Source organism: Dermacentor variabilis, chromosome 7, assembly GCF_050947875.1.
Source record: "Dermacentor variabilis isolate Ectoservices chromosome 7, ASM5094787v1, whole genome shotgun sequence".
In the NCBI taxonomy this organism is placed as follows: domain Eukaryota; kingdom Metazoa; phylum Arthropoda; class Arachnida; order Ixodida; family Ixodidae; genus Dermacentor; species Dermacentor variabilis.
This window is the reverse complement of record NC_134574.1, coordinates 109912379-109939070: the sequence shown is the minus strand read 5'-3', so window position 1 is coordinate 109939070 and position 26692 is coordinate 109912379. Positions and strand designations below refer to the sequence as shown.

General features: G+C 47.6%; 2 protein-coding genes across 2 annotated transcripts in view; both read left to right on the top strand.

The window, feature by feature from the left end:
* LOC142588785 (uncharacterized) overlaps positions 1-2485 on the top strand; it is a 31022-nt gene extending 28537 nt beyond the window's left edge. The window contains exon 9 of the mRNA XM_075700605.1: positions 2366-2485. Coding sequence (XP_075556720.1) covers positions 2366-2485 — 120 coding nt within the window. The remainder of the gene's footprint in view (positions 1-2365) is intronic.
* A 1883-nt stretch (positions 2486-4368) lies between these two features.
* On the top strand, positions 4369-17560 carry LOC142587020 (uncharacterized). Its single transcript, XM_075697895.1, has 4 exons — positions 4369-4510; positions 13773-13946; positions 15244-15360; positions 17277-17560. Exons 1-4 carry the CDS (start codon positions 4448-4450, stop codon positions 17424-17426), a joined length of 504 nt encoding a protein of 167 aa, XP_075554010.1. The 5' UTR covers positions 4369-4447; the 3' UTR covers positions 17427-17560.
* Positions 17561-26692: the final 9132 nt, after the last annotated feature.

Sequence of the window (26692 nt, the reverse complement as noted above, 5' to 3'; positions counted from 1 at the left end):
CGGGGGGTAAATCAAACTACGATTTTAAAGCCGAAACGCTGGCGGGGAAAAAAGTAACCAAAGACTACGAATCGCGCGGCCTGGCATTGGACTGATTTCGAGGGCGTACGTTAACCGATACTGGGGAAGGTCGAACGCAGAAACACGCGTATTCCAACCAGGGTTTCGCAGGCGAGAAATCTTGGATCACGCGGCGCTAAGTCTGTGTAGGTCGTCAGAAAAAAAAACACGAGAACAAGAATTGCGGAATTAATGACGTAAATAATTTCAACAGTCACACCTGGAGAAATGTGCAGACCTAACTATTTACCGCACGAGCCGTGGAAACTGCCGTATCGCTGAGAACTAGAGCATTTGGTGTATAGTTACGTCGACGGTTAAACGATATTAGCATTGTTTTTTTTAAGTTAGGTGACATTAGCCATTTACTGTACCATTCTTTGATTAGTTTAATGTCATGCTTAAGAATAGAGGCATCGTTTGATGAGGTGATGGGGCAGTGAACTACACAGCCATCGGCAAAAAGACGTATTTTAAAATAGAGATTGCGGGACAGGTCATTAATCTATAGTAGAAAGAGCAAAGGAACTTGGGGGGTTACCATTTGGTGCTCCAGAACGAACGTAAGAAAAACCGAAAGAGTAAGAGGTATGATAAACGGATTGTTGCTTATTTGTTAGAGACCCATGAATGCAGTTTGCGACCGTCCGATGGAGATTAAGGTCGTGAAAGCTTAAGTATTAGACGAAAGGAGGCGCACTTGGTCAAAAGCAGCGAAGAAAGATAGCATCAGTGGAGAACTAGTATCAAGGGCTGGTGTAAGTTACGAAGGATAAGAGCAAGCTGAGTGTGACGAGATATCTCTTTCCTGAAGCCATGTTCGTTGGTGTTCAGAAAATTATAGAAAGGTGGCAGCATGAGAGCATACAATGTGCTTCATAATATTAGTGCAAGTGCTTGTAATCCATTGTGGCCTGTATTTCAGGGAAGAGGATCGGTCACATATTTTTTTTTGTAGCTTGTATTGTAGCTTGCACAGTCTGAAAAATCTGTGAAATTAATATGTAGACTGAAACTTTCTTTTATACATTAGCTATCAATGTTTCGTTTCGACACGACGAATTCCACAGAAACGTTTCTTTCTTTCGCACGGAGTTTTTTTCTTTTCTAAGTGATCCCACTTGTACTGCCAGTGAAGGGTTCCGGCATAATTTCTTATAACTGAAGGTAATTTTTTTATTTTGACGACCACCTAATTTGCCGTAATAGCCCTTTTCTGCCAGGGATACTATGAAGTTCCGCGATATACCGACGCCGTCACTGCCGCGTGACAATACTGTCGAACTCGCCATCTCGTCAGCTCTGATTGGCCAGCGGGGCTGCCCCGACCTCTGTGATTGGCTCAATACGCCACCAACGCAGATCTTGACAATCGGGCAGAATTTGAAGGCTACTTCCTCTCGGGCCACCGAACCTACGCGCTTGCGTGTCACGAGCTATGCGCCATAGCCACACCAGAATGAGTGGCGGCAGCAGATTCAGCTGACAAGGCGAATCCTTTAAACCTGCAACGCACCCATCGTTTGTTCGGTCGCGCAGTATGCACTCACGGCGCAAACGATTCTGACGTTAACAAAAATCATCTTGCAGAAGCATCGTGGAGTGCTGTCCTTAACCGTTTACCAATAATTTGCTAGAAAGAGCCGGCAATAAACGAACGAGTAGCAGCTTTTTGATCTTTCCCTTCTGAACTCGACGTTAGGCCATTTATCAAATCAGGCTTTCGTGGAACCTAAATTTTCTCCGTTGTTGGTTTGAATTGTCCTGCGCATAGCTACTTTTTTCACAGAATGCATAATGTAGTTAGTGTGCTCATTCCAAATGCTGTTACGTGCAAATCGCCGGCTCTCGCAAAAAAAGGACAATGACTAAGTGTCAGATCAGAGCGAGAGAACCCCTAACATAACCTCTAACATCAGGAAAGAGCTCCGTGCTGTGGCAGAGACCCAAACATAAAAAAATAGATTAATAAAACTCGGCTATTTTGCTGCGTTCTCGAGTCATTCGTCGTCTTTTCTGCCATTAGCCGGACTTAATCTTACGCAGTATCGGTTTTATTATAGCTTTTATTGTCTCGAAATTTCTTGGCCTCGCCATTGCTACTTTGCACCCATTAATATAGCAGCAACCGCATGAAGCAAATAATGAACCCAGGAAAACAGTATGGAGCTGAACGGTTGTGGTTTATTGAAACAAAGAAGTATAGAGGCGAAAGAAAAAACATATTCCTGTTGATTGCCCTTATTTCCAAGCCCACAATTTTTTAGATTTATTGTCTTCCTTTTTTTTCACTACGTGCTTACAGATATTAAGAGCGACTCAACGCACCAACGGCAAGATCGTACTGGCAATCGGCTTGTACGATTACGCCGAGCCGAAGGCCGGGGACCGCTACCGCTCCGTGATCAAAAACGCCGTAGAGTAAGTATCCCGCGTCGCTGACGCCGCAGCCAGTGTTCCCCTTGTTCACGCGCTCATTCGATGCCGCAAGGAAGTTATGCAAATCGAGCGCACGTGTTGGTATGTATGGGGCAGCGGAGCCTTCTCGAAGCGGCTATTCAAATGCTATAAGTTTTGCCCATTTCATTCGCGCGTCTTTGGCGCCCAGGAAGCTGCTGCGTCACGCTTCGGCTCTCGCGCTCCGGCACTACGCAGTATGACACACGTGACCATCACCTAGGAGCAAGGTAGCGTTGATACGACAACGTAGTGTAAGTGTTACTGTGGTCCAATGCATGGTTCGAGCACTGGGTTCCGGTTACCGAGGTTCCATCCCACCATCGACCGGGCAGGTCGTTCGATCGATCCTCTTAAAGGGCCCCTCACCAGTTCTGGCCATTTTGAACTGGCAAATGCAATACACCCAACGCGCGCGCTAACGACGGTGCCTACAGAGTACTACACCGCTACGCTCCACGAAAAAAAAGAAGCTGTCATTTCAAACCAAACGACATGCGCCGTTCTCCTCACGGGCACCGTGCTTCCACCGGGAGAGCCGACGTCAATAGCACAACTGCGCTTGCGTAGTTCGCAGTACTGTGGCGCCACTGACGCTGACACGTGACTGAGAAATCGTTGAGGCAACAGCAACAGTTATTTGTTTGATCTCTTGTTTCAGTAGACGAAATAAACCATAGAGAGACAACAAAACCTACAAACCGAATGGCTGTGCGTCTTTGTTTTATTTCGTAAGTGTAGCAAGAGAGATGCACTTGCGTTTCGTCTGCTTGTTCCCGTGCTGTGCAGTCCCGCACGCATAGAACAAAAGTGTTGTTTTCTGCCGTGTTCCAGCGCGCGATCATGCTCTGTGATCCGCTTGCGTCTGCTTCAGTGTTCGTGTAGCATTGACTTGTATAGCTAGTCAGGTGTTCCCCTGCAAAACGCGCCAGATTGTACGTTACGTGAAACGAGACAAACGGAACAGCTCGCGCGCAAGGCCGTAACTGAAAGTGCGCCTCGCAGCAAGAAAGAAAAAAAAACGAGGAAAAAAAAAGAAGGCGGGGTTTTTGACGTACGCGTAAAACGATCCTCCAGCGCCCGTATTGGAAAACGAATTTCGCCTACAGAGGCTAGACGGGGCCAAGTGGAAAGAGTGTCACGTTGGCGCTGACGCTCGCGTCCTGAAATCATGAGTTCGAGGAACTTGAACTATTCCTATCTCGGCTAGCAGAGATTTACTCACGGTCTCGTTAGTTCATTATCACAGAAAAAACAGCGCTGTCATTATATTGGCTATTATTGAACCAATTTAACTTATCCTTGCCGTAGAACGTTCCCTAGACGGCACATAACTTGCAGCGTATAACCAAAATTTGCTATGTGGCCTGGTTAGAGGCCTTTAAAAGCCGGGCTTTCTTCCTCTCTTCCTTAGACTTTTACACTGCTGCTACTGCTGCTGTCGCTGTCTTGAGCGCCGCGTCGGGAGGTTGTTCGCAGCGTGTACATACAAGGCAGTACATGTGGACAATGCCATCTGAAGCTCACTAGGCGTCGCCACAATGCTCTCTTGTCAGCTGGAGTTATACTTGACCCCTTACCTTCAAAAGCATTGCAGAAACGGCAGCGCTTACCTTTCTATACTAAGGGGAGCTTTCCAACCTTAAAGTCTGGAGTTGGAAGTAGGGCCAGTCTACTTGTATGTGTTCTTTTTGTCTTCGTCTTTAGAGCGTTTTTATGAAAACTGTCAAGATGAACGAACTCACCCAAACAAAGGTATTGTTGCAGATGTTCTAAGGGCGTTGTCTGCTCTTTATCAAATAAAACTGAAATCAATTGAATCACGTTCCGCTTAACTCGACGCAGAAATACGGTGGCTGACACGGTCATAGCCATCAGTTCCACGGGCTGGATAGAGAACTTAAAGAAGTGCGTCGCCGCTCCGACTTCGATGTTCGACTACAAGAGACTCGTCGAACCGCAGAGAACAGCTGCGATGTCCTACCCCGACCTTGTGAGTGCCGCCTCGTTGTAGCTGAGCACTACAACAGTCTCTAGTTCGCTTCAGTGTTTGTAGTACCCAAGAAGCGTGCTGAACAATATCAACCCAACGGTAACTCAAGCTTCAGATGTGAGAGGTCATACATGTGCAAACAGTCGAGGCGATCGACTCCATGTGAAATCCGAATGCGGATTGATTGATTGATTGATTGATTGATTGATTGATTGATTGATTGATTGATTGATTGATTGATTGATTGATTGATTGATTGATTGATTGATTGATTGATTGATACGGTTCGGAAAGACGCTGAGCTGCAAAATCGCTCCAGGTGCAACGGCCATAAGCAAATACCACCACACTCTGTTCAGTATTGCAGCACGACGATGCACAGGCGCTGCTGCGCAGTGCCGGGGCATTAGCGCGGAGCGTGCGCTGGGCGATTACCGGAATACTGACATTGCATTTCTGAGAGTACAGTTTTTTTTTTCGTCAAGTGAGAGTCGTAGACCTCTTAAGATTTGAAGCAATACTGGCAAGCCTCGCAGCGCCTCAACTAACGTGGTCACGTGAGAGCAGATCATTGCGAGGTTCTGATCTCGCTCGCTCGGTCGGCTCCTATGCTGCTTGCTTGTCTCGAGAGCCGATGTAGCAGCATAGCGAACGACCGAGCATGCTGGAGTGTCAAAACGCCGCAATATTCTGCTCCCACCAGACGACCTCCTGAGTCATTACGTCACCACACAGTAGAATCGACAGTGAAAATGACTGTAGAAAAACTAACATAAAAAGTCGCAGTTTTGCCCGAAAGGTGAGGCATCGATTGCGATAGCAAATTAGTAGACAACTACACGAAGCAAGGATAGTAGCTTTATTGTCCTTATAAACTGGTAAAACATTCGGCTACTAACTAAATTAAAAAGTATAGTGTCACGCGCGCACAGGCAAACATGAACATATCTCACTCGATGGGCGCGGACACTCGCTGTCAGAACGCTGGCGTGGGGAAGAACGGCAGCATCTGCAAGCTAATTGGCCTTGGTGCGCCTCTCGCTTCAACGCAGACTAAGCGACGATAACACAGCACACACGAAGCTATGAGCGCCAGGCGAACCTAGACTCTGTACTCATCGCAGATCTCCATATCAAATTGACCCGCCCATGTCGTCGTTTAGTGTCCTCTTCACCCATCTTCGTCTTTCTTAGCGGTGTTAGGAATGGCCTACCGAGGTGGTAGCATGCAAGTTTTCTCAGCCAGCTGCAGCTGCGAGCGTTGCGAGCTTCCCCGAAGAGAACCATCGAAGCCTACCGCAATTGCTGCGGTGACTCATTTCGTGAGACCTCGAGGTGCCGTTTCAACAACCCCTCGGCGCCGTTATGGGTAAACGCGATTGGCGGACCAACAATTGTTACTGAACCCGCCAACACCAACCTGGTCTGTTGTGAGCAAGAGGGTTCCTGAAGGAATGTATCTGGCGGCACACGCCTTTCAAGACGCAAGACAATGGACAACCGGCGGCCACGCTGCGGGGCTCAGCTCGGAGAATAAGACGCGCCTTTCAAGACGTAAGCCCCGAGTTCTGCGAAGCCCGTCTCACCTCGGAGGGGGCAGTGAAACCTGTGCGGAATGTGTGTGCGTAAACCGCCTCCCCCCTTCCCTCAAAGGCGGGCCAGCTACGATGACTCGAACGTTTCCCTCACCTAGGGATCTAAGGAACACGGAGTGTTTATAAGCATCTGTTTGTAGCTGCTAGTGTGTGCTCTGTGATCGTACTCGTGAGCTGTGTGCTCGTGCTCGAGAAGCAATGTGTTTGGAGCCTCGTGCTCGCATGTTGTATGCTTCGTCTTGCGGGCTCCATTTGGGAGCCACGCTAGTCAGTCGAATGTATCTCTTGTTCTAATGTAAATATCTGCAAATAAATCCTGCTCGCCTAGTCCTGTCCTCCCAAGTTCCTCTCTACGACCTACAACTCCTACAACTGCACACCAGCGGTGGGATCATCCTCGAACTCGAACAACTGAATGGCAGCGGTGAGATCGGCCTACGGCTCGTAGACAGCAACGGCAGCCCACGGACTTTGGCACATGGTGACCGACCGGTATCCCGATCAAGTTGGAGGCGACTTGAGATTGACCACCTCTTGCAACTGAATGTACGGTGGAAAAAGACTGGTGATATGGTGCTGCTTCAGTGGGTAAGCGTTTGGTTTTGGCTGTAAGATTTACCAGGCTTCAATTTCTCTGTGTGTAGATTTGATTCGCTGGGATATTTTACTTGTATTCTGATTTGCGTGGGTATAGCAACACGTATTGCGTGACAGCAGAGCCAAAGCTTAAAGCAGCGACCAAGGTCCTATTGTGTTTGACGGGAGCTGACCTGTTATGGTTGTGTGAAGAGCTCATGGTAGACGTAGAGGAGGACTTGACGGAAGCAGAAATTCGTAAAACCATTTTGCAATGTGGCAATGATTTGAAACTCATCGAAAAACTAGGTAACAGAATTCTAAACAATAAACAGGAACAGGAATCAATTAGGCAAGAACGCCAAGAGCGCGAGCGAAAACGCCAAGAGCGTGAGCAAAAACGGCAAGAACTTGAAAAATAAATGGCAACAGTGAAGAAACAGATACAAGATTTTCAGCAGTTAAACGCATGAAGTCAACAGCGGCTTGAGAAATCTGTAGGCTGGACGCAGCGAAAGTGGGAGGAAGTCGACAGCAGATTTTGGTCAAAAGACGTGAAAAGTAGTAGTACCTGTGAGATTAGCAGCACGTTCATATGTGAACTCAAAGTGATAGCAGCCAACGAGGCCTTAGGCAGCCAACGAGGCCTTAGTGGCAACAGAGGCCGTTAAAGGCCGCAGTGAGAGCGACGAGGTGCTGTGCCAAAAGAGCACTGTAGAGACAGCTAGGTCAGCTGTGAATAAATTAACACAGTTACCGCGCGTGTGCGTCGCTTGCAATGTTAGCGATGCTGCTGACGAAGTACAGAGTACTGCTGACCCGACAGACGCGAGCACCCATGTCGAGTCAGATCTTCGTGCCGAAGTGAAGGGCCAGCTGGACGATCCAGTTGAGGGCAGTTCACAGGATTGCGAGCTCCGTAGCTCAAGGGAAGACCACTGCATGGTTCAGGGATCGGTGCAGCTCTGCGTCAGTCGAGGTAGCCAAGCGAGGGATAATTTAGTTAGGAATCATTCGGACTGTGCGGGTGAGACAGCGATAGAGACCGACGGGCTGTGTGCCGATGCACAGCGTGAGCTGGGCAATGCAGTAGAGGGCAGTTCGCAAGAGTGCGAGTTGCATAGCTCGAGTAAAGACTGCTGCATTGTTCCAGAGTCGGTTGGGCTGTCCGCCAGTCGTGGCAAAATGGGAGCTGATTTAAATAACAATCACTCAGACTGTGCGGGTAGGAGAGCGATCTGGAGCGACGAGATGTGTACCGGCCAGCACGAGGCGCGAGAAGGCGGCATGAGAGGGAGTTCAAAGAGAAAGCGCCGCAGAAAGAAGCGCAGTAAAATCGGGAAGCCGTAGATAAGGTAGCACAGCCAAACAGGGCGACAGGCGCGAAAACCCAAAGCGCAAAGAAAAGAAAGCTGCGGACGTTGTTACCGACGTTGGCGCATCAAGCTCGTTTGAGCCACCGGTCAAAAAGAGACCAAGAAGCATGTTCTGTGCGAACGCAGACAAAGGGCACGGGGCAGTTACGTTCCTCGTCGTTCCGTCGCTCTTTTCGGAGTGCAGCATGTAGTGCGAAGGCGCGCAAGGTGGCAAGATGAGACGAAGTGGTAGGGAGTCGCGACGCGGTAAGTCCAGTTCTTGATGAAAACGTGGCGCCGGGACGCAAACTGGCAGGAGACTGTAACGTCTTGAAGGAACTGATAGTGTGTCAGCCCTTTTGTTGTTCCTGGGTAGCCAGAATAGCTTTCGAACCGCGATTACCTCGAGTACGGCTCAAAAGTATGAGTCATGGTGTAGACGAGCCGTATGTAAAAATACTGAAAGATATCTATAGCGGCTCAACAGCCACCGTAGTCCTCCATAAAGAAAGCAACGAAATCCCAATAAATAAAGGCGTCAGGCAGGGAGATACGATCTCTCCAATGATATTCACAGCGTGTCTACAGGAGGTATTCAGAGACCTCGATTGGGAAGAATTGCGGATAAGAGTTAATGGAGAATACCTAAGTAACTTGCGATTCGCTGATGATATTGCCTTGCTTAGTAACTCAGGGGACCAACTGCAATGCATGCTCACTGACCTCGAGAGGCAAAGCCGAAGGGTGGGTCTAAAAATTAATCTGCAGAAAACTAAAGTAATGTTTAACAGTCTCGGAAGAGAACAGCAGTCTACGATATGCAGTGAGGCACTGGAAGTGGTAAGGGAACACACATACTTAGGGCAGGCAGTGACTGCGGATCCGGATCATGAGAATGAAATAATCAGAAGAATAAGAATGGGCTGGGGTGCGTTTGGCAGGCATTCTCAGATCATGAACAGCAGGTTGCCATTATCCCTCAAAAGAAAAGTTTATAACAGCTGTGTCTAAACCTGGAGGCTTACGAAAAGGGTTCTACTTAAATTGAGGACGACTCCACGAGCTATGGAAAGAAGAATGATAGGTGCAACGTTAAGAGATAAGAAAAGAGCACATTGGGTGAGGGAACGAACGCGAGTTAATGATATATTAGTTGAAATCAAGAAACAAAAATGGGGGGGGGCATGGGCAAGACACGTAATGAGGAGGGAAGATAACCGATGATCATTAAGAGTTACGGAATGGATTCAAAGGGAAGGGAAGCGTAGCCGAGGGCGGCAGAAATTTAGGTGGGCGGATGAGATTAAGTTTGCAGGGACAACATGGCCACAATTAGTACATGACCGGGGTAGTTGGAGAAGTATGGGAGAGGCTTTTGCCCTGCAGTGGGCGTAACCAGGCTGATGATGATGATGATGATGATGATGATGATGCGTAAACATTTGGAACGGGAGGCCAAGAGAGCGTCCGTAGAAGGAAAACATGCTGTTTTGTTTTATTTTAGAACATTTGAAAATTTTCGCGATTTGAGGCTAGTATTTCTTATAGTAAGTAAGGTATGAGCTTAATGTTTTGTTTGAGAAGCTCCGAGATTTGAAAGATGCGTTTTATGTAAACCTGTAGTTTCGCGAGATGTTCATTAATGAATAGATAGGCTTTTTTTTATTTTTGTGTGTGTGTGTGTGTGTGTGTGTGTGTGTGTATGTGTGTGTGTGTGTGTGTGTGTGTGTGTGTGTGTGTGTGTGTGTGTGTGTGTGTGTGTGTGTGTGTGTGTGTGTGTGTGTGTGTGTGTGTGTGTGTGTGTGTGTGTGTGTGTGTGTGTGTGTGTGTGTGTGTGTGTGTGTGTGTGTGTGTGTGTGTGTGTGTGTGTGTGTGTGTGTGTGTGTGTGTGTGTGTGTGTGTGTGTGTGTGTGTGTGTGTGTGTGAGTAAAATGAAGGTCAGGGTTATCGTTGTGAGGGCTATGGTTACGCGCGGGTGTATTAGTTAACCTTCTTTTTTTATAAGTGTTTTTGAATTTTCTAAGGTTAAGCGCGTAGATTTTCGGTTAGTGCATCATTTGCAATGAGAAGAGCTCTTAGGTTCATTAGCGCGTTTCCTGTGCGGACGGAAGGAAGAATGTTCGAGTGGGTTGCTCGTGTATGTTAAGGGCAGCCGTATTCTGACTCCTCTAGTACGCGTGCGTAGAACTTGTTAAGACGCATTTTTGAGGGTTCTGCAGTGTGCGTGAGATACGCAAGTTTAGTAGGTCGGTTAAGTTACGTGTCCTGTATGGACTAGAGAAAGACACATGAGTAAGCATCATGGAACGTTTGCGAGCGACGCAAGCACGTGTTCGGAATAGGAACCACAAAGCTAGTGCGATTGTAATTACGTACCTGTGGAGTTGGCCAGACTGTTCAGTGGCGACAGTACGTGACATAAGTACGCCACTGCGATAGGGTAAGAACAAGCTGTTCGTGAACTTAGGCTGCTTAAGTTATGTTCGGCTATTGATGTTTGAGAGCCTTCGGTTTAGTTCTGCGTTAACCTTCATTTTTGTGCGGCCCGACGGTCAGGTTTTGTCGAACTCAGGGGGAACATGAACGCTCGCTTTGGCGGCACGAAATTTTGGGGCAAAATTTGGGATTCCCAGTTGAGTGGCTTGCATTGAAATTTTGATAGGAAGCCTGGTGGGTTAACAGCTGATTCCGGGCGTTTGCACACTGAGTGGTATTGTGTTGCCAGGACCGACTCTTCTGTGCCCGTTGTTGTGAGATGGTTGCAGGCATTCCGAGTGCGCAGGGGTTGCAGAGAGCAAAGCCATATTCTTGCTCGCCAGCCAATCTCTTCCTGCCCAGCGGTTGTCAGCACTGGCCAGTCGAGATTTTCCGGGCCATGGAGGAGCTGTTAGGAATGGCCTGCCGAGGTGGCAACATGCAAGTTTTCTCAGCAAGCTGCAGCTGCGAGCGTTGCGAGCTTCCACGAAGAGAACCATGGAAGCCTACCACAATTGCTGCGGTGACTCATTTCGTAGAGACCTCGTGGTGCCACTTCAACACCCCCTCGGCGCCGTTATGGTTAACGCGATCGGCGGACCAACTATTGTCACTGAACCCGCCACGACCGACCTGGTTTGCTGTGAGCAAGGGAGTTCCCGAAGGAATGTACCTGGCAGCAGCGTCGCACACGCCTTTCAAGACGCACGACAATGGACAACCGGCGGCCACGCTGCGGCGCTCAGCTCGGGGAATAAGACGCGCCTTTCAAGACGTAAGCCTCGAATTCTGCGAAGCCTGTCTCACTTCGGAGGGGGCAGTGAAACCTGTGCGGAATGTGTGTATGTAAGCCCCCTCCCCCTTCCCTCAAAGGCGGGCCAGCTACGATGACTCGAGCGTTTGCCTCACCTAGGGATCTAGGGAACACGGAGTGTTTATAATCATCTGTTTGTCGCTGCTAGTGTGTGCTCTGTGATCGTACTCGTGAGCTGCGTGCTCGTGCTGGAGAAGCAATGTGTTTGGAGCCTCGTGCTCACATGTTGTATGCTTCGTCTTGCGGGCTCCATTTGGGAGCCACGCTAGTCTGTTGAATGTATCTCTTGTTCTAGTGTAAATATCTGTAAATAAATCCTGCTCGCCTATTCCTGTCCTCCCGAGTTCCTCTCTACGACCTACAACTCCTACAAATGGTGGCAGCGGCGAGATCGTCCGACAAATCTGACAGCGGTGAATATGATACGCGTTAAACCCCAACTAGTCCAAACTCAAGTTCTTCATCGCAGATCGCTTTCAAGATATAGCCCACGCGACCACTCGCGACCGCACCATACGCAGCAGCCGCCGGAGTAAAACACCCCTCCCTCTTCTACTCCCGGCGCCTTGCGCGCGGCTGAAGACGGCGCGCTCCCTCTCGGCTTTACTGCATTGCGCGCGCGAGTTTTAGCCACTATCGCCTGCTCATCCTCACATGCTTTCACTCGCACATACAGCATACGGCGCGCGGTGACGACGTTATCGCCCTTGGATGGTGGACTTTCTTACAGCCGAACAGCGGCCGTCAGGAGCGCGCCAAGCGAACAAGTATATGTAGAATGCCCTCAGTGTAGAGTTTTGAGTGTTTGATTGAGCGTGCAAGATGTGTAAACTCGGCCGCTTTATAGGCTGCCAATGTCCCTGTAAATAGTCCCTTGCTTGTCTTTTGCTCTCAGTACGTCAATTACACCACCGGAAACAAAATTTTAGCCTGTTATCGTGCGTTTTTGCCACTTGCCTAGTGGCTCTTGCTTCCTGTATTATTAAGTGACACAAAAAGCGGGTCTAACGCTACGGGTTGAACAAAACGCTAAAAGCTGTCGCTACCCTCAGTTAAAATAATATTTGGGGTTTTACGTGCCAAAACCACTTTCTGATTACGAGGCACGCCGTAGTTGAGGACTCCGGAAATTTCGACCACCTGGGGTTCTTTAACGTGCACCTAAATCTAAGCACACGGGTGTTTTCGCATTTCGCCTCCATCGAAATGCGGCCGCCGTAGCCGGGATTCGATCCCGCGACCTCGTGCTCAGCAGCCCAACACCATAGCCACTGAGCAACCACGGGGGGTATGCTCTCAGTTGTCTCAGGCGTTTCCAAATTCCGTAAACAGTAATATGTGTACCGAACTGCCAATATACCCTGTCATCCCTATGCGCAACTGCAGATAACAAAATTTTGGCGAGGAAATTTACTTCAAATAAGTTTTGAGGGGTACGTGGCAAGTGGCCCACTAAGAGGCATCGTGTTCTTTTTTTTATTTTCACCCAACTTTATTCATTTAGGCCATTATTCTCGAATGTTTTGCCACTGCCGCCAGATGGCGCACTATGTTCAGAACGAAGCGCACGCGAAGAGCCCAGTTGCCACATGGCACGTTTCTCTGCGTTCGCAATGCACCGGCGAGCCATGCATATCGGACGCCACGCCCAAGCTCCGCAGTGGCGGCGCTAGGTGGTGTCAAGTGTTCTTAGGGAAACGTGAAATAAAAGTGCCGCTTCAGTAGACACATCATGGCTATTTCGCTTCAACAGTGGCCATAAGTTATGTCGCTATATTGATTCATTGCTAACGCATTACCTTCGACAGTAATCGTGAATTTGGTTCTGCCGCGTTTTTACGCCATCGCTTCTTCTAGGTCATTAGACGAGATAATTACATTACTCTGTCCTGGCCAACCAGAAGGGTCGAAGTGTTCGCAGCTCTCCGCCCTTGATGTCGCACCAACTTGCTGGCCTCCCCCTCTGGTTATTTGCAATCGCTCCCATATACGTCGCAACCACGACGCAACCACAAGTCGACGCTGTTCCCACGGAAGTCGTCGACGTGGGCCCCTTGAATCAATTTGTGCACTCTCCATGACAGTCAGCTTGTAGCGATTTGAGAACCCTAGACTTGTCGATTGTTTCAGCTTCCGCAGACTGTGTTGGTTGCTGTCACTTCGAAGAGAGTTTGCTTATTTGCCCCTCAGTAATCAGTGACGGCCTATGTCGTCATCTAGATGAGAGCTGATGACGGAGTCTGTTCGTGGGGAGCACCCAAAAAATACCCGTTGCCGTTTTCAGACGTAACAATACCCAGTGGCACATAGCCACGCAAATGGTCTACATTTTTAGGCTGCACTGCCTCCGGGATCTAGCAACATTTTTGGTATAATAGACAGATAGCCGGAAAGAAAACTGGTGTGACAATGCCAAAAAATGATATTCGCATTAAAAATACTTGCAGAACACCCAAGCGTACCTGGCCACCTTGAGGTACACCAAGAACATCACCAGGCTGGGTATCTCTGTGGAGATGGGCACGCTGCTGTACGTGCTGAACGGAACCACAGGAAGTGTCGATAAAAGGGCGTACCGCCAGTGCACGAACTTCTACCTCACACAATCAGACACCGTGGTGGTACTTACCTTTCTTTTTAGTTGCATTCAATGTTTTTAGGCCCAGGTTCCGCCATAGTAATGCTCACAACACGGGATATGATATGCGAAATGATTGCGCCTGTCTGTGTGCATGCTCGCGCGTGCGTGCGTGCGTGCGTGCGCGTGTACGTGTGCGTAATATATTGCAAACAGGAAGTATGGCCTTGGAACGGGAGGATCAGTGCAAATACAAACATGCTTTAAATTAGGAAATCGCAGGGACGACAATGCTCGTTCACACGTGACATGTTTGGCGGCATGCTTGAAGCGAGTAGCTAGTACACAGGTTTAGCCTACTTCCCAGGCAGGTCGTACATTGTATGGCAGGCTCGCTCCTCTTCAACGCACGATCCTGATACCCTGCAACAACCAGTTGTCATGTCATTCGATTGCATGTACCATAATTTGGGGATGCGCTCAACAGACAGACCGCCGTACATTGCATTTTTTTTTGCTAAGGCAAGCGTGACCTTTTAATCACCATCGCTGGCGCTTCTTCAGGTGTGTCAAGACCATTGGGTACGTTTTGATGAGCCCGACCATAAATCGGAGCCGGTTTGCTTCTCGGGCTCGGGCTCATCGGGCTAGTGTAGACGACGTGGCGTGGGGCTATTTGGCAATATTCAGAAGTAGCCAAGTGGAGCGCGGAATCGACAGCACAACATTGTTGTACGTTTTCTCCTTTGTTGTGTTCATTCCACGCATAACATGTTTACTGTTCTTTGAACCCAAGTGGATCAGCCGGAAGGAGCGTCGGCGTGGTTTGGGGCAGCCTGACAAAATGCGCGGTTGATTCTCTCGACCCAATATACCTAAGGCGCGGTCGTGTCAGCCGGTTTTATGAAGATCCGCTCACGTCGAGTAAATGTCAACGGCCGTGATAACTTCCTTCGAACAAGTGGCAGCTAGGACACCACTTCGAAAATTTGCATTGTGGGCGAAGCCGCCGTGTTCCGTCAGTTAAACCTAAGGTATTCTTGCGGAAATTAGGTGCGCCCCTTTGAGTGGATTCGTCGAATGCCGGGTCTTTGTCAGCGTCTGCTTCGCCAGCACGATTTAAGATCGCCAAGGGCTTCTATGTTGGAAAGATTGTGTTCCTCCAATTCCGATTAATTCTGATCATCCGTCCGCCCAGAGGCGGGAAGCCGCTCCATGCGGGAAAATAACAGCGCCAGAAGGAATAGAAAAAGGTGAAAAGAATTGTTCAAAAATGTGCTCGTTCTTAAAGCCATGGGTGGCAATGCAACGATGAATCTCTCCCATGTCCTTCAACGCAGGACTGTCACGGTCATACAGACAGCATCTTGCTGCCTGGTGGCATGAAAATAGGCTCGCCGCTAACTCGTAGCGACATACTTCTCGCTTGGGAGGACGAAGACTCATTAACAGATAAGGTAAGCCCTGGTACATCTAGGACTTTCACTTCCATAATCCCGTGCCACAGACTGCTCACCCGAGCCTTAACCGCCACATTCTCAAACCATCGTTGACTCCGAAGTTCTTCCTGCAATATACCAAGTTGAGTACAGTGCATTCCTCAACTGAAGAAGATTCTAAACTTTTGAAGAACTGGCGTGGAGAGTCACTGTAGCCCAGTGACATGTAATGTCGAGGTGACGCGTTGTCATCAACTTTCTTGTGTTGAGGCGGAGCAGTGTGGAGGGACGTTCTAGAATGTGGTGGTTAGAATGCTGTTGACAATGTTTCGGGGAACGTGAGGAAAGGGCTTGCCATTGGGCAGCCACCGACTCTTAACTGCTCTGCCGTGTCTGTGTAGCCGTGAGAAAGCACTCAGTACTGCTCTAGCAAAGCATTTTAGCGAGAAAACAGAACCACCTAGAACTGCTCGTAAACATCCGTTACAGGCGCTGGCTACTGTCAAAACGCTTTTCACGTGGCTTTCTGTGCTCTTCGTGTTCGTTCACTGCACGAACACTATAGGAATGTTAGTTCGTTGCACACCTCGGATGCATTCCCCAATCCTCCACAAACCCTCAAGAGATTAGCGCTGGAGCACTTCCAGGCGCTCCTTATTGTCCACTGCAAACGCGCATAAAAATCTGCATGCGCTGTTAACTTTATCACGTCGCCGACAACGGCGCCAAAGTGTATTGCACTAAACGAAGCTCTTCAGTTGCAATACAATAACGTTTTGCTTTTTTTTTTACAAGAGCGGTCTGGTTCTGTCGGAGGTACATCCAGTGCCAGAACTTTACGAGGCACGGTATATGAAAAAACGTGGACCTTCTCCGCAGTTTGTTGCAGTATAGTTGATGAAAGCGTAGAACATTGGGCGGTATTCGTGTACACTGGTGCAGACTGGAAAGCTAAATACTAGGCTGTGCCTAATGTGTATATCTGCGTTCGCGAATATGCGCACCTTGGACATATGTGACTGAACGAGACATGCACGCACGCTCCCGAAAATAGGGTATTCTTTAGTTTTTTTTTTTCTGGACAAAAACTATTTATGCGATGGGACACCATCAAAGGCTCTACGATATGATAGCCGATAGGTTCATTAATTCTTTAAAGTTATCGTTTCTTCAAATATGTTAAGGCTCAGTTCGAGGTTGAAAATTAGTATCACTCATTGCTGAAGGCATGCGCATTTTGTACGAATGCCGAGACTAGAAATATACTCGCAGACTTCCGGTACAGCACACCTGTATTCGACGTTCCAATTTCCCACAGAACTTTCCTCATACGGCGTGGGGCGACACTACAGTGGAACACTACTCGTATTATCATGTACCAGTAGTGTTCTAAACCTGTTTTTTGGGTTAGAATGTCTCAAATATGGTTCGTAGTCTCGGGGTTCCTAAGAGGTCATGTCTTGTGCACTGACGTCATTCTATTACCACATAAGTCAATTCGGCTGTTGTATTTCCTAAACTACGATATGATTATTATTCGCCCTGTAGTGCAAGAATCCGGCTTGATCCTTACCACCTGGGTTTCTTTAACTTGCTCCTAAGTCAAAGTTCACGAGCGTTTGTCTTTTTTTTTGCACTTCAACACCCCCGGGATCGAACCTGCGACCTCGAAGAAAAGTAGCGCGAAGCCATGGCCTCTAAATTACCATGACGGATGTTACAGTTCACAATCGCAATAATTGTGTTAAACACAGTAACCGGCTGTGACCGTATTTTAGGCATATTAATGCTTCGAATATTCGAAACATTGATATGCTTCGAATATGCTGAATATGCGAATATGCTTCGAATAGGCTGAAAATAGGGAAAAAAACGCGTGTACCCATCAACTTATCGTTAACAAAGGCCGCGCACTGCATTCACCTTCTTTGCAGCTGGACGCCCTCAAGAAGTCCAGCAAACTTCGCGAAGGCTGGTCATGGCTTCTTTACAACGTTCACCTTGGGGACATCTCCAGGAGATGCTCGGCGGACCCTTTCGAGAGGGTGCAGTTCCTCAAAGATCGTCTGATTGCGTCTGACTGAGTCTTCGGAGCGTGATGGTTGGAGTTGTTTGGGGGGTGGACGGTTTCCACCTGATCGATTGTGGAACAATACAGACCGTGCCAGCGAAAGAAGCTTTGAGTCGTCTGTGATGGTGCTAGATACATGTTGTTACTGAAGCGAAGCACTTTCTCTAACTTGTTTTGTAAGAGAAAATAGCCACCCGCTCCCCCGGGAGGCAATAGCAATATGTCGCCGAATTCGTGACGCTTTTAGCCTCGGCGCTCATGGTGGCGGCGATGTATCAGACCTATACAGGAAGCAAGCGAACACCTGTTCGCTTGCTTCCCCTGTTCCCCGTGTCCTCTAGTCGCCCACGTGTTTATCACGATATGTAGCAGAATCTGGGGTCGTCCGACTTCGTCAGACAGCTCACGGTTCAAGCCTTATACTTGCCTTTTTTACATGGTCGATAAGTACACTCTTATGCAAAGTTACACCCTTTGGGGTGTATCTCTGCCACACAACAATAATCGTCATCTGCCTTGCTTGCGTTTCCTTTCTTGAAAACGCCGCGCCCGCTACTTTCCTGTCGGGAATGCTACATCACGCTGATAACGCCAATGCCGTTCGTTACTGGCAAGTATTGGGCTCGCCGCGTTAAAGAAAGGAAATGCGGACAAGAGAAATGACGTTTATTGTTGTGCGGCAAAAGCTGTAATTTTGCTTAAGAGTATAGAGTCAAGCATTTGACTTTTGCGTACCGCTGCTGACTCGAGTCCCTATGCAGTCATGATGTGACGAGGCCGGCGAATGCTTGTTCCGTTTTGCCCATCCCGTTTTGCCCATGCCCATCCCGTGAAACCGTTCCGGTTTCACGGGATGGGCAGAAGCTCAAATGTGAATGGTCTGCACGGTGCAGCCACCTGGTGGCACAGAGCTCAACCACACACAGTAGCATCAACGAAATGTATTCTTCTCTGCTGTTGGCGCAGATTTTTCGCAGGAGCGTAACCGTTAACGCGTTGTTTTTGTAAACGGTTAAAATGTTTTACACTTGGTTAGAGTAATATTAGCTCTTTGTTTGGCTGGTTAAGCTCTGCGCCAATTGGTGGCTGGACCCTGGAGAGCGATCAGCCAGCTCACGTACGTCTACGGCAAAGTTCCTTCATCAGCTTGAATTTGTCTCGACCGTACCGTCGAAACGCACAGCTCGCCTGTGGTTACCGGAATACGAGACACGTTCGGCGCTGCGACAGAATGCTCGCAACGCACGCTGCTTCGATAGCTCTCGTTTGGGGTCGAGTTCTAAGCAGCTGGCGAAGATATTGTAGAGGCTTCGCATGCTCGCTCCTAGAGAACCGGAAGTCGACGACACGACGTGCCATCATAACGCAGAGCCAGTGGAGGCGGAGCTTAGCCCCGATCACTCGGCGAACGTGTTGAGGAGAAAATGCATGACTATGGAGGAAGGTAACTTGCAATCGTACGTAGCTCTTTAAATATGAGGCGTATCACACAAATTATGGTGCGAATGATTAACTGTAGCCGTACCTTACGCGTCTACAAAATTTGTCCAAACCGTTTCAGCGGCCCTTTAACTGCGAACTGCATTAACGTCGACAGTCATCGTTAGATGGGTTCTGCCCAAACTTTTTCTCCCCGATAGTGACAGCACCTGTTCAGCGCCTCTTGAACACACAGAATTCTGTTGGCTCGGCTCCAGATGGTTCCGCAATCATAAAACCCGGCATATAGGAAATAGCGGTAACTTTCGGCGAAGTCGAAATAACTGGTATGAAGAGCTTGCAAGTAGTGGCTCTTATAGCCTTGCTCGTGAGTCAAACGTCTTGCGCGAATGTATCTGCTTTGTTTACGACGTAGACGAATGTCAACGGTGGGTTCACCTTCAAGGCCGGTAAAAAGTTAAGTCCTGCACGCCTTGTATGGAGAGATACTACAACTTCTTTTCCTTGCTCATGATCACTTTGACTTACCGGAAAACTCTCGGCATTTTTCTCCAAGAAAACGGGGTGACATGGTCAAGACCTGTTGGTATACTCGCAGCATAGCCTGAGCTCATTCTTTTCAGATGAAGCTCGTGAACATTGCCGACAACATTGTCTTCAAGACATTTTTTGGCTTTAACCCGAGATCCTGGATTAATGTTTGAAAGGTCAAATAAATGCTGATACTTTACTTTAGACCATTTTCTTCCAAATATACATGTAGAGGAGGGGGGAAATAGCAGGAAAGCAGCTTGACAAGCCCCTGCTTCGCTCTGTATATCGATCTTTGAAAGGCTAGAGGCATTTGCAACGGCTGTAGAATATTTGCGGCATAATCGGTGCGGTTCCATCTCTTTGTCATGAAACTTAAACTCACGCCAAGTAGAGTTTGTAGATTGTACGAAATTCGCGAACAAATGCTTGCATTTTGGCTATCTACTTCGTGCCGACTGCAGACCAACGCATGTTCCAGGCAATACAGGCACATCGTATAAAAGTATTACACTAAAAAACACTTTGTGGAGATACACCACATAACAAAAAATGCCATTAATTATTCATCGCAATGGTGCTATTAACAACGGAGAAGCAGAAGATACAAGGATATTAAAATTAATCAAATAATCTGAAATGGTACCGTAAAAATATTTAACTCATCGATACAGGCACAAAAAAAATAGAAACATGGTAATGTAAAATATTGCAATCGTCAACTGAATGCACATAGCGTCATATTCTAGAAGAAGACACAATTATCAATAATACGATGATGCAATTAGCAACAAAAATACAAAAGATAGCAGAAACCTTAAAAATACTCGAAGAATGTACATAGAAATACTACTCTGTGCGCTTCAAATAAGGTTCTTTGGCATTAATCCTTACAATAATTGCACGCAAAAGGAAATAGAACAATACATGCAGGTATCACATGCGCAGAATAATGTCTTGTACAGTGGGCCCTGTGATGGGGCTATACGTACCTTGAAGATAAAAGGGGTAACTGTGAAGTCCGGTTGAGTGCTAATTTGTGATTAATAAACAGCCGACTGAGACTGGAGACTACAATTTTCCCGTCTGGATTTAACTGTTTGAATGCTATTTGTTTGGTGCTTTGTATGAGAATCAGTTGTCTCAAATTTATGGTAAATGAACCTTGCTATTTTTCATTGAACACATTTCGGTTTCACTATTTCCTGTTTAGTATAAGGGTCCCACACTAAAGAAAAATGCTCAAGTTTTTGCCAGATATATCAAAAATATGGTAGCTGTTTTACGTTTAGGGGATAATCTCTAAGCCTATATATCAAGAAACGAAATTAAAGGAATGTGGAAAAGGCAAAGTTTTTTTATGTGTAGATTACAGGAGTGATTGTTGGTGATTGTTACACCTGCGTACTTGCAGCTACTGACCTCCTTCAGTGGCAATATTCACAGTCTATACTGAAGCTCCATTAGACTATATTTGCGGGTTGTTCAAAACGAGCAGTGTTAATATACGCGGCACGTTTATTGCACCAGTGGAGGGAGTTTTCTATATCAGGATACAGTTTGTTTTATTCACTCGGAAGTTTAATTTTGCGAAATACCATAAAAGTTTTCTAAAAACCTTTATTAGTGTTTGTCTGTGTGTATGTTTGGGGGGGGGGTGTAACTACGCTAACGAAGTAGTTGATGTACAAAAAATGTTGTTGCCCAATAACACTACCCTGAGGTGCACCCGTCGTCACAGAAAGAAAAATGGAGTTCTTCTTACTTACACAAACTAACCCTGGTTTGCGCGGTAATTCTTGATAAAGAAAATCAGTATATCCGATAGATGGTCTGTGGGTTTGAGCATATGCTTTTGGTGACTAACTGTATCAAATGTCTTACTAAAGTTCATCAATTCAGTCTCGGGTATGTTGTCAGAAATTAAATTACCTCAACTGCTAGAGCGGCGAAGATTTGCTAGACTTAAGTTCCTCTATCTTTTGCGGGGTAACTTCTTTAACATAAACACCGGACTGTACATAACGAAGCGCTCAGCCCGAACATTACGAAACAGCCACAACCAACAACTTACAACTCTCCAAGCTCGGATCAACACATTCAAATATTCATTCTTCCCACGAACAATTGAGGAATGGAACTCGTTGCCACAGCACATAACACAAACAGACTCTGTCAGTTTGTTTGAAAAATCAATACACCTTTACCTTGACCTACCAAATTAACCACGACAGCTCGTTTGTAGCGAATCTCACCTATTTGGAAATATGATTGTTGCTGTGTGTGCTTCTACTACCGCATTTGTATTTTGTTGTGAACCGCAGGTTGTGCGCACTAAATTTATTTTGTATTCGCATGTCTGCAAGGCTGTGATTTACTGCATTTGCAACAAATATTTTCCACCCTGTAACTGCCCGAAAATGGGCTAACAGTATTAATAAATGAATGAATGAATGAAATGAAATGAAATACGGCGTCAGTGTGGCCATCGTGGCTTGGTTGCTTAGCAATTTTCAACGACTGTAACAAAGTGTGAGCTTGCCGAATTACTCTTTAAGAAACTGTGCTGATAATATGGTAATGCTCAGTTTCGCTCCATAAAATTGGTAATATGGCTAACAACTCACAACTAACGACTTACAACATGAGATTGCTACAGAGATAGGACGAGATTTGTGCCGCGAAGCTCTGTGCCGCACAGTTGACGCACACATGACTGAGTCCGACAAGGTCTCCCACATCCTCACAAGCATTGCCGTTGACGCCTTCAACTTGCTCGTTTTCAACTACGTGGCGACGGTGGATGCAGTTATAAAAGAGTGCCGCCGCCTGGAACTCGCTAAAATCCGATATATCAACCAGCAGTTTGCCCGTCTGCCCAACACCCCAGTGACATCTTCCTGTGCCGACGCTCCGCGTCCCAACAACACCGACGATGTTACCAGGATCGTCCGGCGTGAGATCGAGGCCGCCTATCCGGCTGCCTTCGACTCCAGCCCCTCCAACGCACGTGCAGTCACGGTTTCCCTGATCCAGGCAGTTGTCCGCCAGGAGTTGGGAAAACATGGGTCTTCACACCATCTGCTCGGCCCATCACCCTGATACCCACCTGGCTTCTTCAATTCCGTCCCGTCCCGCATCTTCTCACCCACCACGTTTCCGCAACCCATCTGAATGGCGCACTGCTGACGACAAGCCCGTTTATTTTCACTGTCATCGAGTCAGGAACATTTCTCGGCACTGTCGCAGTCGCTGGAGTTCCCCGACCCGGTCTACTTATGCTGCCTACTCCCACTCCCCTGGCGGCCCTTCTCGTCCCTATGCCGCACACTCCGATAAGGCCAACACTGATTCTCCTGCGCCGAACCGCCCCTATTCTCGTTCGCCTTCGCCCCAACGACGACAAACTCGCTCTCCCCAAACCCGTCGCTCCTATTCACCGACTCCCTTCGGACGCCGCTCCCAGTCGGAAAACTAGACGATGCAGCGCCTCAAGGTGACGCTGCTAGCTCCCTACGCCGCCAAATCCTCTACTGACGTTGCCCACTTATCTGAAGCTTCTTGACGTGCAAGTTGACGGTGTTTCTGTGTCTGCTCTTATAGACACTGGGGCGCATTTGTCGGTAATGAGCGCTGACCTTCGTAGCCGGCTGAAGAAAATAATCACGCCCGCCACAACGCCTGTTGTCCGCGTCGTCGATAGCGGAATAGCCCCCGTAATTGGTATGTGTGCCGCCCGCGTCTCCTTCGCCGATCGCTCCACTATCGTGCTATATACAGTCATTGCCCACTGTCCGCACGACATCATCCTCGGCTTAGACTTCCTCTCTGCACATTCTGTGCTCATCGATTGTTCCGCCAGTACTCTCCGCCTTGACCTGCCTGTTCTGGATCCCACTGAACCACAACCCAGTCGCCTCAGTTCCATCGACATCGTTCGCTTGCCACCTTCGGCACTGACTTACGTTGACTTAGTGTCATCACCACCAGTCCCCGACGGTCACTACATCGCGGCTCCTATGCAAGACGTCCTCCTTACACATGGGATCACAGTACCTCATACAGTTTTATCTATTACGGCGAATTGCGTCTGCCAGCCAGTGGTCAATTTTGGCTTGACGACACAAGTGCTGCCACGCGGGATGTCTCTGGCCCAGGTTTGCTCATTTGAGGATGACTCAGTAGCATCTATTGCAGTAGACGACAATTCAGCCGATCCTCCTCTACCATCGCAGTCGGCAACTTGTACCATCGCCGACTTACAGAAAATAATTGTGATCGACATGCCGTCCGAGCAGCTTCGTGAGCTTTACCGCGTTCTGTTTTCCTACAACGATATTTCTTACTTTAACGATCGTCCTTTGGCCCAAACTACAGCTGTTAAACATCGCATTAATACCGGCGATGCCTCTCCTATTTATCGCCGCCCGTATAGAGTGTCACCGGCTGAGCGTCAAGTTATTCACGCCGAAGTTCGCAAAATGCTTGTCAAGAACATCATTGAACCGTCATCTAGTCCGTGGGCGGTCATCTGTTGTGCTGGTAAAAAAGAAGGACGGCTCATGGCGTTCTTGCGTGGATTATCGGCACCTTAACAACGTTACCAAAAAGGTCGTGTATCCCCTACATAGGATTGTAGAAAGGCTATAGCGGCACTTCTTCTCAAGGCTGCACTGTTTGCATTAGGCCTAGGAGCCAAGAGAAACTCGCCTGACAGCGGCCTCTTATCGACGTTTGCAATGGATGAGACCCGTTGCTGTCATTCTTGCGCGTACGCGGGACAAACGCGAAATATGTCATCAGATTTTTCTGGCACTTGACAGTATTCACAATTGCGAATAGTATCACAGGAATCTGTGAGATGGGTGTAACTGTTCGTAAATACGACACAAAGGTCAATCAGGCGCACCATGCTTGTATGGCTTCTTTTCAGCTTCTGAGGCACAGGGAACTTTATTTCTTGGTCCCATTTATGCACTTGCTTGTATCGTCAATCTGGTAGTACTCCAACGTACAAGATCCTAGGTACAAAACATTCATCCGACCCATTCTAGAATACGCTGCGATTGTTTGGGATCCGCACACACAAACCAACATCACTGAAATTGAGAAAGTCCAAAGAAAATCAGCCAGGTTTATTTTCAATTCGTACAGCCGGCGCACATCCCCATCATCCCTTCTAGAAGCTGCAGAACTGGAAAACCTTGCAATAAGGCGTTGCCGGGACAGAATGAAATTTTTCTTCTTACTCTATAACAGTCAATTCGGAATAGATAAAACATTATATATTCTACCGGCTAGCCACCGCTGCACGCGCTCTTATCACAACAAAAGGTTAGATATTTTTCCTGCAGGACGAATGCACTTAAAAATTCCTTTTTCCCGCGCACAATTTCCGAACGGAACGCATTGCCTGCCACAACTGTCGGCTGTCCAATGGTTTCATCCTTTCTTTATGCACTTTGTGAATAAACCATGGCGTTCATCCCTCGTTTTTACCAGTCAAATCACGATTGTGAAAAAGTTTCTATTATGTTGTTTGTTATGCAGATTCTTGGTCAGTGTCTGATATCTTTTATTTTATTTCATACTTGTTTTTTTTTCAAATGTCTACTCCTGCCTAAGGCCTGGTAACAAGGCTGGCAGTACTTGTAAAATAAATAAATAAATAACCCAGGCCACTATACTTTCAGACCTAAATGGTGTCCAAAACCGGCAAAAAAGAGAAACAGACTATGCCGAGAGCCGAAGGAGCTATACTGGTGCAGGTGCGACCAAATAGAATTTACCCTTCGAGGTGCAGTATATTGCCGCACCCCGTTCACGATTGCTTCAATTAACTCTTGCCCTATGTGTCCCCATGGCTGCGAAGCACTTGACCGAGTCGGCGGTCAGAGCTTTGATGTAGCCCAGTCGTTGTTGAAGTATGTTTTTTTTTTTGAAATACTTATGCAATCTTGACGGGGGATATAATTGGCATGGAAAAATAACAAATAATAGGGTACGGGCACATGAGCACTTTGAGGTGTATTCCTGTGGCTTCTTCTCATGAACGAACCACAGGAGCTAATCTAATGTGGCTTTGCGGTGTTTCGCGCAGCACTCTGGGCGCCTCCGTGCATTGAAATGTAGCAGAGAGTGCTAAGAATCTGTGGATCCCGACAAATTACTACGGGATACTGAACCTGGTAGCGTTGAAGACGCCAACCCGTCTCAAGTGAGTTTAGCTTTCCAAGCCTCTTTGAGGAACTATTCGGCATTGCCTCGGACATCATGGATATTAGAAAGATTAGGAGACGTAGGCAGCCAAATACAGCGCTGACTAACACCCATGCCTTCTGCTACAGGGGTCTTCCCCGCAGACAAGAATACGGGGTAAGATTTCTAATCTATAAGTACACAGAGGACAACATTGGTCAGTTCTACAAGAATAATGAAAGTCTAGCTGTCATCGTAACAAATCTAAATAGGAGATATATATTAAGTGTAGTACAAACATATCATCCAATCTCCAGTCACGATAATGAAGAGATAGAACAGTTCTTTGAGGAACGTGAAGTTAGCTGAGAAAAGGGCAACTCAAGATACTGCGCTCCACGGTCCAATTTGATGTGAAAGCAGTGGAAAAGAGCTCGTAGCAGAAAATAGGCCACTGCGGAATTGATTTCGGTAATAGCATAAGAGATTGTATGGTAGAGTTAGCGGGAAAAAATCGACTCAAAATGATACCTTCTTCCAGAAGCGCAATAACAGTAAGTGGACCTGCAAAAGCACTCATGGGCAAAAAAGAGATGACAACTTTCCTACCTAATTATTGCCGACACCAGCGTAGTGGACAAGGTAGATGTGTTAGGTAGAGTAAGGGGCCCTTATCACATGCCAGGGATGTGCCGGAATGCTCTGAATTTGAGGAGAGAAAGAGCCCTATTTCATAATAGGTAATTTTAGTTCGTTGTCGTTGTCGGCTCTTCCTAAGCGGCTGAACTGTTCTCGTGCTTCGGCGTTCGGGGACTCGAAATCGTGGATATCAAAAATTTTAACCAAATTTGTTTGCAGACTCACGTTAGTGGTTACCCTGAGTATATAATAAACGACGAAAGCGAGTTCACTTTATCGAATAAGGCTGCGCATAGGCCTCGGGGCAGTCCGTCGTTCCGATCGGGCACTTGGGATATCGGTTCGTTGCCTCTCAAGTCTCGGACCACACTGCCCGCTCAGCGGCGCAAATTCTCACCCCCAGCCTCGGGACCAAAGGTCCGGGCTTCATGACTCACATCGGCAGTGGGCGCCACTCGAACCACCCGAGCC